The 11,631-nt window shown below is 35.6% G+C and overlaps 2 protein-coding genes across 2 annotated transcripts; both read left to right on the top strand.

Annotated features, from left to right (window-relative positions):
- The first annotated feature begins 1,894 nt into the window (after window positions 1-1,894).
- On the top strand, window positions 1,895-2,931 carry LOC130509151 (uncharacterized). Its single transcript, XM_057004823.1, has one exon. It carries the CDS (start codon window positions 1,932-1,934, stop codon window positions 2,682-2,684), a length of 753 nt encoding a protein of 250 aa, XP_056860803.1. The 5' UTR covers window positions 1,895-1,931; the 3' UTR covers window positions 2,685-2,931.
- A 4,466-nt stretch (window positions 2,932-7,397) lies between these two features.
- On the top strand, window positions 7,398-10,076 carry LOC108844307 (protein NRT1/ PTR FAMILY 5.6). Its single transcript, XM_018617537.2, has 4 exons — window positions 7,398-7,651; window positions 7,788-8,005; window positions 8,085-8,629; window positions 9,111-10,076. The coding sequence occupies exons 1-4, from the start codon at window positions 7,507-7,509 to the stop codon at window positions 9,961-9,963; spliced, it is 1,761 nt and encodes a 586-aa protein (XP_018473039.2). The 5' UTR covers window positions 7,398-7,506; the 3' UTR covers window positions 9,964-10,076.
- The last annotated feature ends 1,555 nt before the right edge of the window (window positions 10,077-11,631 follow it).

Genomic DNA, 11,631 nt, shown 5'->3' on the forward strand with positions numbered 1-11,631 from the left:
TCTTACTAATTTAGCTATTGATGAAAGCTTGATTGAACTCAAAACAATGTTACTGCATATTTGTATTTTTTTCCCCTCGTTGTTGAGTTTTAATTATTTTAAATCAATTAAATTTTCCAAAAGTAAAAATCTGAAATCCTATGAAACAAAACAAAACAAAAGTCATTATTTTAACTGGGTTTGAACAAAACAAAAAAATACGCAAGCAAATGGGAAATGCTCATATAAGAAAAAAGTCATTTAAGTTTCTTTATAGGAAAAGTAATCAGTATTGAAAGTCAATCATCAACCGTTCCATTAAATTTTGGTTTTCCAAATACATACATTTGTTTTTAGGATTGGTAACTCGTTAACACATTGTGGTTGCCTTTATTGTTCTTTAGTGTTCACCCTCGTCTTTCTATTCTAGAAAGTAAAAACATCTTGCAATGATTGATGCTGTATTTCTTATTGTAATACCTTTTCATGTGTGCATGAGGCTATTTCAGCAAGCTATTTCAGCAAGCTACTTCTCCAATGTTTTTGTTAATACTGGGAAACAACATCTAGCTATAGATGACTCAATCAGTAAAATATCAATTATGATCAAAGCTCCCTTGGCCAATAAAATATCCTTGAAAGAAAACACAGTCTTATCGCTGAATATATTGAAAATTTATAGAACCAAAAAGTAATGGTCACGAGATGAAGAATCCACCAACCGTTATTGCCGCTTTATTTTAAAATTTCGAAGGTGATGTCTAGTGATTAGAGTTAGCTGTGGCCAATGGCAACTTAATACTCATAAAGGTTCATTAACAAATAGTACAAAAAAAAAACTTGTTACAAGGTTTAAATATCAATTCAGGATTAATTCTATACGTGGTAGGATATGATTTGGAGGAGCATGTGGGTAAGGAAGGGGTAAAGCAGCGAAGCATGTCTGTCACATGCTCAGTTGAGTTGTCTGTATATCCACAATTAATTTTATCATGAACCGTGTTTAAGCTATCTGTTTTTTACTTAACTGCTGAATATATGTTTCGCAATTAATTGCTCAGACCTTGGATTGATCATATTCTCAAAGGCTGACTGAAAATTTGGTATCTTATGACAATTGTTTTTCTTTTGCTAACTAATTTTTTTGCCCCACCTAATTTCCATGTAAAATACACATCTTTGTGATGATTTCATGTTCCCCAACTGAAAAACTAATACCAGTATAAGTACTCTTGACAACAAATATATTTTACGTAGAAAAGATATATTATGTAGAAAGCTCTCAGCTTACGATATGTTAAATGTTATATGTAAGCTTATTATTGATGATAAATATATATACAACTATACGGCCAAATACTTTGTTGATGGACATGTCTATATTATAGATTTTGGAAGAAAAAACCGACATAGCATATGAGTGTAAAACCTAACCTTTCCCCTAAATAACAAACAGAATAGACCCCTATTTCCATCATAATATAAACATATCATATGAGTTGTAGAACCTAACCTTTCCGCTTTCCCCTCAAGAACAAACAGTTATAGATAGGAAACAGACCCCTATTTCCCACCTATGACAAGTTGACAACGACTTCCCATTTCTCCTTTTCCCCTAAACCAAAGGGGATGTCTGCCAAGTGAAAACAAACAACGTCCGCATGGAACACAACCACAACGCAAACGCAGACACCGAACAGATCGTTTTATTGGAGTTACAACTGCGAGGTAGTTTTCCTGGGGTGGCCTGAGTCTGATAACTGTAGGATATATGCTCTCACACTCATCTGAATATGGGTTGGGCCGACGGGTAAGAAAAACATAATATCCAGCATATTTGGGCCTCGACCCGAATATAATCCAGGCCCATTATTCAGTCAATTTTTGTTTCAAACTGTTTTATCGTTCCTAAAAGACCATTCTACTGGTGTGGACACCACAAATTCACTTCAATGGCCGCGATGGTCGGATTCCACCTCTCCTGCTCCAAACCAATCTCCTTCTCCTCCTCAATCTCCTCACCACCGGACTCTCTCCGCTCAAAACTCTCTCTCCTCTCTCTAAACCCCTCTCTGCAACCGCGAAAATCAACCGTCATCCGCATGGGCGGCGGTCCGAGAACGTTCCCCGGCGGCGTATCAAAGTGGCAGTGGAAGAGGATGCAGGCGAAGAAGCAGAAACAGCTCCTCAAGGCGCGTTTATCCCGCGAACGCCAGATCTACGAGATGCGCAAACGCGCGGAGCTGAAAGCTGCGGTGGCCGAGCTCGAGCGGCCGTGGGAGCCGGTTCAGAAACCCCCGAATCTGTTCTCGGTCTGCGCCGACGAGCAGGTTAAGGTTCTAGCGGACCGGTTTCAGAAACCGGGCGGGTTTGATCTCTGGACCGATAGGGATGGCCCGCAGCTGTTTGACGCCGGCGTTGGTGATGATTTGCCTTCCGCTAGGTTCTTCCCTAAAGGTGTCGTTCACAGCGTGAAACCGTACCGGAGCTTACCGGTCTCCGGTGAGTCTGACGGAGAAGAGGGTTCGAGGAAACGGGAAGGAGTCGGTGGAGCGCGTCGTGGTCGGAGGGTGAGGAAGGAAGATGAAGGGAAGAGGGTGGAGAATCGTGTTGTGAGTGGCGGGAAATCAAGAAACGGAAGAAGGTCGTCTCAGGTATACGATATGACTTTGCAGAACGACGGGAGATACGAAGTTGGATCTTAGTTTCTAAGTAGTGTGTCTTAGTTGCTGTCTTTTATATAATCAGTACGATGTCTGTCTGAACATAAACTTGTCTATAAAAGTCTACTCACAGATTGAGCTTTATTTAGTATTATACTATCTCTTGTTTCTCTCAGGTTGTTGTGTACGAAAACAAATCATAAGACTTTGCAGTGTTGTTCTGTTCGCAATTAAGGTATTACTTATGTAACAAGAGAAGATTTGTTTGCAATGTAACTTTTGCCTCATCCATGTTCTTTTCCTCATAACTAATGTTAAAAGTTATAACTAATGCATAAAGTCTATATAACAAATGAAAAGTAGCTTCGACAAACCACATTGTCCATGACCTTGGGGATACTAAAGTTAGAGGATGGTTGAAACAGGAAATAGAATGAAAACAGGAGTGTCCAACAACTAAATTACCTGTTGGAATGTTATTGGAGCATCAGCGATGTGACTCAGATTATCTAAGGTGAACTTAACAATGCTCATACAAGGTGCTTGAATGTCACTATCCCCGAGCTACTTCTCATTTTCATTTGCACTATTCCCTAGCCTTATTGTGTCTAGTATCTTTCACTTTCTAGAATCTTTGTTGATTGCTAAATGAACAAGAAAGCTGTTGTACTATCGCTTCGCTTACAGAATATATTTGATGACTACGAGTTTAAAGGAGAATAAGACTTGGATTTTTATTGTTAAATAAAAGTATAACCTAATTTGTCATTGTTCATGCATATGATGCTATTGTTCATTGTATATGAATTGTTAAACAAGATAGAATGAATACATTCGTCATGAAAATTTGACAAAAGCAAGCTTCTGGCTAATTTCTTAAAGCACTATCTTGTTTTGCTTGCATGATATTGATTAAAAGTTCTTTTTTTTTCTTCTATATGACAATCAAATGGTCTAAAATATATTGGTTGCAAAAGAGTTTCTCTGGATAATGGCATGATTCTCAGTTCACTTTCTCGCCACTGTTTAGTGTGGTGCATTAGTCTTGATAAACAATCGTTACTATTCCTTGCCGACTCTCTTTGTCTGCTCTGATTGGTTAGCATTTTACTGACGTTCAATTTTGTCATCTTTAGATCTTGACGGTAACTTCTTCTGGTTCATCAACCTTATGCATGGTGCTTCTTATCATGTACAGCCATTTGTGTAGGCATGTGACCCACTTCTACTGTTTTTAGCAGTGCATAACAATGAGAGACTGTATTGTAATGAGGAGCAACGCACATGAAGTAGAAAAATGATTAGTGGAATTTATAGTATTTTCCATCAAATCAATTTGTTTGAAAGTCTTTTGTTACCAGTGGAGGACCATGTGAAAATAGTAGCCTCACTTTCACTGAAGTGGTGGTCCTACATCCCTAGGCATCACACCTTATTTTTCCTAAGGTGGTGAATAAATACATGAAAAATAGACCATTCATTGGGAGATGCCGACCATTTACATAGTCATTACATGCTAAACTGGGCTAAGTCTTGCTAAAAGATTCTCTTTATCTTTTTACTACTTTCTTTGGTTGGTATTGCTTAGGGATGGACAAAATATTTATAAAATTTGATTTTCGAATATCCGTAACTTTATAAAACAAATCTATACCAATATTCAACATTTTTAAAAATGAAGCAAGTCTTATTATTATTATTTATAAACGGATATTTGTTCTAGCCGTTATATATATTATAAAAAATTATATATAATTATTATTATATTTTATGTAAGCTTTATAGTGTGTTTATTTATTAAAATGTTTATTTAGTTATTCAAATGTTAAAGAGTAAGTAATTTTAAATTTTTGTAATAATTACTATTTTATATTATTTAAAAAAAATTAGTAAACTGATTCATTTCGTTCGAACATCGATATCCACTCCATGTCCATCTCTAGTATTTGATTATTGCAGATGATTTAGTCGATAGTGCTTACAGCACTTTGGGGAGAGGTCTATCCACTTTCCTCTGATATAGCCACAAAATCCCATTCAATACAAGATAGGAGTTGACTCTTTGTAATAAATATATGAATGCTATTGGAGCGTATAAAATGAACAAGATTTGAAAAAGAGTTATTTTTGGGTTCAGCCCTAGAATGAACTTAGAGGTTCAACCAACTAATAAGAATCACTCATTTCACAATTGAATATATTTTAAATAAGAAAACAAAATATTGTCAAGTTATATTATATTTTAAAATAAATAAAATAAAAACAAATAAAAATAATAGTAGTTATAAAAAATGATTTAAAAAAATATATTTAACATTTTCAAAAAATAAAATAAACCCTAAACCCTAAATCATAAACCCTAAACCCTTGAGTATACCCTAAACCTTTGGGTATATGCTAAACCTTTGGATAATCTTAAACTCTAAATCCTAAACTCTAGTATATGCAAAAGAAATTTAGATATTTTAACGCCCTCATCGAAATACTAAACCCTAAATCATAAACTCTAAACCCTAAACCTTTGGATAAACCCTAAACTCTTTTAGGATTAAGGATTTGGTATTTTTAAGATTTAGTGTCTAATGTTTTTAATTTAAATTTTAGAGTTTAAGTTTAGTGTTTTGATGACGGATTTAAAATATTTTTAATCTTTTTTGCATATATTATTATTTTTATTTATTTTTGACATTTTACTTTAAAAACATAATATAACTTGATAATATTTTGTTTCCTTATTTAAAAGATATTAATTGTGAAATGAGTGATTCCTATTGGTTGGGTGTGAACCCCAGAATAAGTCTTTGAAAATATGACTTATTCTTGGGTTCACCCCCTAGGGTGAACCTTTAGATTCACCAACCAATAGTCTTTAAGTATTTGATATTTGATATATTTTTTTAGAAAAACATAATTGAATTTTCAAATTAGATTAAAATAAAAAATATTAAATACATAAAAAATAATAATAGTTACAAAAAATAAATAAATTAATATTATTAAGCCTTCACTAAAATACTAAATTATATACCCTAAATCCTAAAACATATACCCTAAATCCTAAACCCAAAAAAATTAGGGTTTACTGTTTTTATGATTTAGGTTTTAATATTTATGATTTAGGGTTTAAGATTTATCAAAATCATGAATTATCCAAGGGTTCGGGGTTTATCCAAGGGTTTAGGGTTTAGTGATTAGGATTTAGGGTTTAGTGTTTTATGATTTAGTTTTAATATATGTGATTTAGGGTTTAGGATTTATAAAAAGGTTTAGGTTTATCTAAAATTTTTGGGTTTAGGATTTACCTAAGATTTTAGGGTTTAGGGTATAGGGTTTAATATTTTACAAAAAGCTTAATAATATTAATTTATTTATTTTGTAACTATTACTATTTTTATGTATTTATATTTTTTATTTTTAAAATACAATATAGTTTAGAAATTGAATTTTATTTTCTTTTTTAAAAAATGTCAAATATCAAATACTCAAATACTATTGGTTGGTGAACCTTGAGGTACACCCTAGGGGGTGAACCTAAGAATAACTCGAAAAATATGTGTGGATTTTGATTAACTATTGCAAATCCAATTAACAGCGACAACTTCCCCATGCCTGATAAGAGGCTAAATTTTCTTTGAACTCATGACCGTAGAATTATCTTTTCTAGAAAAGCCATTCAAATCACTGTATGATAGTGGACGATTGTCTTGAAATATATACTGTAACTGATGTCTATAACTTTATATCATAGGATTCAAAGCTTAAAGCTTTTTTTTTTTAAATTTTTTATATGACTAATGCTTAGCTGATATGCTTTTTCTTTTCACGAGTGTAGTGAAGTAAAATGATCATGTAAACTATGGTTTAGGTAGGGTTTAAAAAGCTATTAGGAGAGAAATTTGGCTTTGAACTGTGATGTGTTGCCGTTTAATTTTTGCGATTGTTGGATGTTAGGTTTGAAATATGATCATACGGTGTGGTAACTGAGTACTAAGGTATAATAATAAAACTTCTTAGGAGAAGTGAATAAGGAAGCATTCAACTTATTGGGCTAAGCATTTGATGTTTTTAATTAAAGTAAAGCATCTTGATCGTAGTGGGTGGGGGGGGGGGGGGGGGGGATAGAGTCTAGCGTTTAAAGAGTTTAAAGAAGATGGGGTTGGGGGTTGGGTGGGGGGAGGAGGGGGGTAGAGTCTAGCGTTTAAAGAAGATGGTAGCATAGGCTTGAAGATATGAATGTGACAAGAGAAAGCATATCAAGATCTTTTGATATTTTGGGGTCGTATCAATAAGAAATGTTAAAAAGGAGAATAAGTTTTTGTCCAAAGGACAAGTTTATGATTAGATTCTAAACTTGGGAGTTTCCCTTTCTATTTGTATTTGATGAAAAAGACGAAGTTAAACATAAGTTTCATAGACCAAGTTGTTGGACAAGCAAATCCAATTGAGAGCTTTCTTGTGTCTTACATTTCTCTTATTATTCTCTTATACACTTGTGAGTTTTTGCAAGTTCATCTCTGTGAATACGACCTTGCCTGAAACGCATAATCCTCCACGTACATGTAAAACAAAATAGCAAATGGAAAACTATTTGTGGCTGAAAATAAGACAATGTGGGCAGAGAATCTATAATACACTGTCGAGGATGGTTAGTCAACACAGGGAGCTTAATTAAGCTTATATATAGAGGACCAAGTTTGCTTCTACTTAAACAAACCACTTCACAGTTCTCTCTCTCTCTCTCTCTCTCTCTCTCTCTCTCTCTCTCTCTCTCTCTCTCTCTCTCTCTCTCTCTCTCACACACACACTCCTCACACACACTCCTTCTCAAGAATCCACTCTTTATTGTGTTGTTAACTTTGAACAGATGAAGCCTAATAATATTGGAGAAGAACTTCAAGATTCGTACGATGATCAACATAAATGGGTTCTTGATTCTTCCCTCGACAGCAGAGGACGTGTTCCTCTTCGGGCTCGAACTGGTGCTTGGAAAGCTGCACTCTTCATCATCGGTAACAAAACTTTCAATTAGTTTTTTTATACATAAACGTTATATATACCACATAATTGTAACACTGGAAAAGTATGCGATAGTAGTAGCTCAAAATTGTAAATCTTTGTTTCTTTTGTTCCATATTCTCTGCGCAGCAATCGAGTTCACCGAGAGACTGAGTTACTTTGGTTTAGCTACAAACTTAGTGGTCTATTTAACAACAATTATCCACCAAGATCTCAAGACGGCTGTGAAAAATGTGAACTACTGGTCAGGTGTCACTACTTTGATGCCTCTTTTTGGAGGCTTTGTAGCAGATGCTTATCTTGGCCGTTACACCACTGTCTTGGTTGCATCCACCATTTACCTTACGGTAATATATGCTCTTAACCTAATTTTAACTCAAAAGATTCCAAAAAACAAACGTTAATTAATTTATCTTGTTTCAACAGGGTTTGGTCCTTTTAACAATGTCCTGGTTTATACCAGGCTTGAAACCATGTCTCGAAGAAGTGTGCGTTGAACCTAGGAAAGCACATGAAATAGCCTTCTTCATTGCCATATACTTGATCTCCATAGGAACTGGAGGTCATAAGCCATGCCTTGAGAGCTTTGGTGCTGACCAGTTCGACGATGATCATGTTGAAGAAAGAAAGATGAGGATGTCTTATTTTAACTGGTGGAACGTTTGTCTATGTGCTGGTATCCTAACGGCTGTGACTTTCCTTGTCTATATCGAAGACCGGGTTGGTTGGGGTGTCGCCGGCATCATACTCACTACACTCATGGCTATTTCACTTCTCATCTTCCTCATTGGAAAACCACTTTATCGTTATAGGACACCTTCTGGTAGCCCTTTGACTCCTATGTTACAGGTACTTGTTGCCGCCATTGCCAAGAGAAACCTTCCTTATCCTTCAGATCCTTCTCTGCTGCATGACGTTTCCAAGGCAGAGTTTACAACTGGCCGGCTTCTCTCACACACAAAGCATCTTAAGTGAGTAGAAACAAACTCAAAACTGTCTATGCTTGTTGATTTCTGATTCTTTGTGCATTCTAAGCTGATTCTAGTGTGTGTTGAGATGGTTTGAGTCCGGTCTGACCTGGTAGCATAGGGTCCTTCCTATATGGGCCGCTATATTTTGTTTAGTCATTTTTATTGGATTCGATCCGCGATATGGTTTTAGATATTCATATGCGAAAGATTAAAACCTCTTGTAAATCTTTATTTTATTATCTGCATAATTGTTTTCTGCAATAATTTGTATAGTCTGGGATTCGAACCCTAGACATGGATGTAGAAATCTTTAAACCTTAACCATTCGAGTACATTGCTTCCACATTTTTTGAATCTTAAAGTAATCAAAATTTGGTACGAACCACGTTAAATCTGTGTGCTTTTTACTTATCGTGATTATCTCTTTCTGCACTGTCTTTTTCACATCTATTATAACAGCGTAGTTATTTTTTGCTTGCAGGTTTCTTGACAAGGCAGCAATAATTGAAGACAACACTCCTCTAGATCTCCAGAAACAGAGTCCATGGAAACTTGTAACGTTGACAAAAGTGGAGGAAGCAAAGCTGATCATCAACGTGATTCCCATATGGCTCTCCACATTAGTCTTTGGCATTTGTGCTACACAAACTAATACTTTCTTCATCAAACAAGCAACCATAATGGACAGACACATAACCAGTAACAACAGCTTCACAGTCCCTCCAGCTTCCATATTCTCCCTCACTGCTCTCTCACTGATCATTTCACTCACCATCTATGATAAACTCATCGTTCCCTCGCTGAGACGCATCACACATAATCAAAGAGGCATCAACATTCTCCAGAGAATCGGGACCGGTATGCTTTTCTCCGTTGCAACAATGATCATTGCAGCTCTTGTTGAGAAACAACGATTGGACCGTAGTGAAAAGAACGAACCAATGAGTGTGATATGGCTAGCTCCTCAGTTCATAGTCATTGGCGTTGCGGACGCGTTCACGCTCGTTGGACTTCAAGAGTACTTCTACGACCAAGTCCCTGATTCCATGAGAAGCTTAGGTATAGCGATTTACCTAAGCGTGTTAGGAGCAGCTAGCTTTCTTAACAATCTACTGATCACAGTGGTTGATACTATAGCTGATGATTTCTCGGCCAAGAGTTGGTTCGGGAAGGACCTGAACAGTAGCCGGTTGGACCGGTTCTACTGGTTCCTAGCCGGTGTAACTGCTGCTAATATATGTGTCTTTGTTTTTGTGGCGAAGAGATGTCCTTACAAAAGCGTGCAGCCAAACCAAGTCGTTGTCGACTCGTCCGTGTCCGTTGCCGTTGCCTGAATAAATAATTTTTGTTACAAGAATAGTAACGTTTATCACTTCTTCTTCGAGGTTTCACATTGGTCATCACATATTGTAGACTTCATCCAATTATATTAGGAAATCTTATATTAGTTTGACGAAAATAAAGACAATGATTGTTGCTTGATTTAAGATATATTTTCTGAACATTTAATCTCTGTATGAAAAACGGTTTGGAAGTGTGGCATCAGAACGCATTACCATGGAACATACTCCTATTCAAACTTTAATGCTTTACCTCATCATGTTTTTGTACAACGTTATCACTATAGTCGATACAAGCATATTTGTCGCATTATTAATCATTTAATGACCCAGTAAGAACCCTAATGGAACGGAACATACTAACCGGTTACTATATATGCTATCTTCATATGTAAAAACATTGAATCGTGGATGAATTAAAGAGGATGTTGATTAAAAAGTTTTAGTTACCTTAGACTATAAATTAAGCATAAGTACTATTAGTAACCCAACATTAACCGCTAGAAGTAGAACAAACCATTGACCATTGGCTTTAGCCATTTATATGTGCTAACCATATGACACGGCTTGAGCCATACATATGTACTATTCTTCTTCTTCGTCTTTGTTCTAAATGATCGATCATTGGAAGTTTGAAACACAAAATATACTTGCAGTGAAACCAAAAAATGAAAGAAAGTAAAAAAAAATAAAAAAATTGGCAGATATTTTACCAAAACAATATCTCAAAAATATTTATTAGTTTATTGTAATACAATTTAACTAATTTTTTAATACAAAAAACTAGATTATTTATATACTGATAAATGTCTGAAATTTCTACAATTTGTGGAGAATTTGTTAAAAACATTGAGAAACCAAACCATGTATTGATGTTTTACCAAAATACCCTACTCCTTCTCCGAAGTCTTCGTTCTTATTCATTTTTCCCTCTTCTCCCATGTGGACTTCTCCAATCTCCAACCTAATCCAATTCATGTGACCTTCGATTCCAAATTCGCAATCCCAAGATACGGATTCAGTTCTGTATATTGTGTTTTGTCTTGACATAGTCTCTACTTTTGTTTGTCAAAAGCCGTGTGTTGTGTCTCTTTCTTGCTGCAAGGCATGCAGTCACAAGCTGCAGTGTTGGGCAAGCCAAGTCAAGCTTCCCGTATATATATATCAGTAGCTGTATATATCTTGTTACTGTAGCTCACAGGCTTCCCTACTCTGCGCTGAACTTCTAATGCATATTAAAACATACAATAAAGTGAGTTTGCATTCTTGTCTCTCTCTTTTTTTTCCTTCTGAATTGTGTCTTCTGTTTCTAGAAGCTACAGATGAGTCCCTGAAATCATTTTGGCTGTCTCATAGGTAAGAAAAGTCATCTTTGATTAGGAGTTTCCTGTCATGAATACATCTTACTGTTTTCTTTACTCTGTTTCTTCAGAGCCAGATGATTCAACATTGATTATCAGTCTTGGTTGTGGAAGTCTAGCTGGAGTTGCTTCTTCAACAGGTTTGTTATTCGATCTGACCTTCTTCTCTAGCTACAAGACATCAAGCCATTCTCTCTTTATTGTTTCAAGCTTTCTTCCTAGAAACAGATACTTGCAACTTTACTATATCCACCACTTGTCTAATTTTTTTGAGTGCACATAACGTTGTAGCCACGTTCCC

The sequence above is a fragment of the Raphanus sativus genome, chromosome 3, assembly GCF_000801105.2.
Source record: "Raphanus sativus cultivar WK10039 chromosome 3, ASM80110v3, whole genome shotgun sequence".
NCBI classification, from domain to species: Eukaryota; Viridiplantae; Streptophyta; class Magnoliopsida; order Brassicales; family Brassicaceae; genus Raphanus; species Raphanus sativus.

Bases quoted from the DNA above. Each gene is read 5' to 3' on its own strand.
- LOC108844307 (XM_018617537.2), top strand. From the start codon at position 7,507: ATGAAGCCTAATAATATTGGAGAAGAACTTCAAGATTCGTACGATGAT. The intron at 7,652-7,787 runs GTAACAAAACTT...TTCTCTGCGCAG, and splicing joins AGCTGCACTCTTCATCATCG to CAATCGAGTTCACCGAGAGA. The intron at 8,006-8,084 runs GTAATATATGCT...TTGTTTCAACAG, and splicing joins CATCCACCATTTACCTTACG to GGTTTGGTCCTTTTAACAAT.
- LOC130509151 (XM_057004823.1), top strand. From the start codon at position 1,932: ATGGCCGCGATGGTCGGATTCCACCTCTCCTGCTCCAAACCAATCTCC.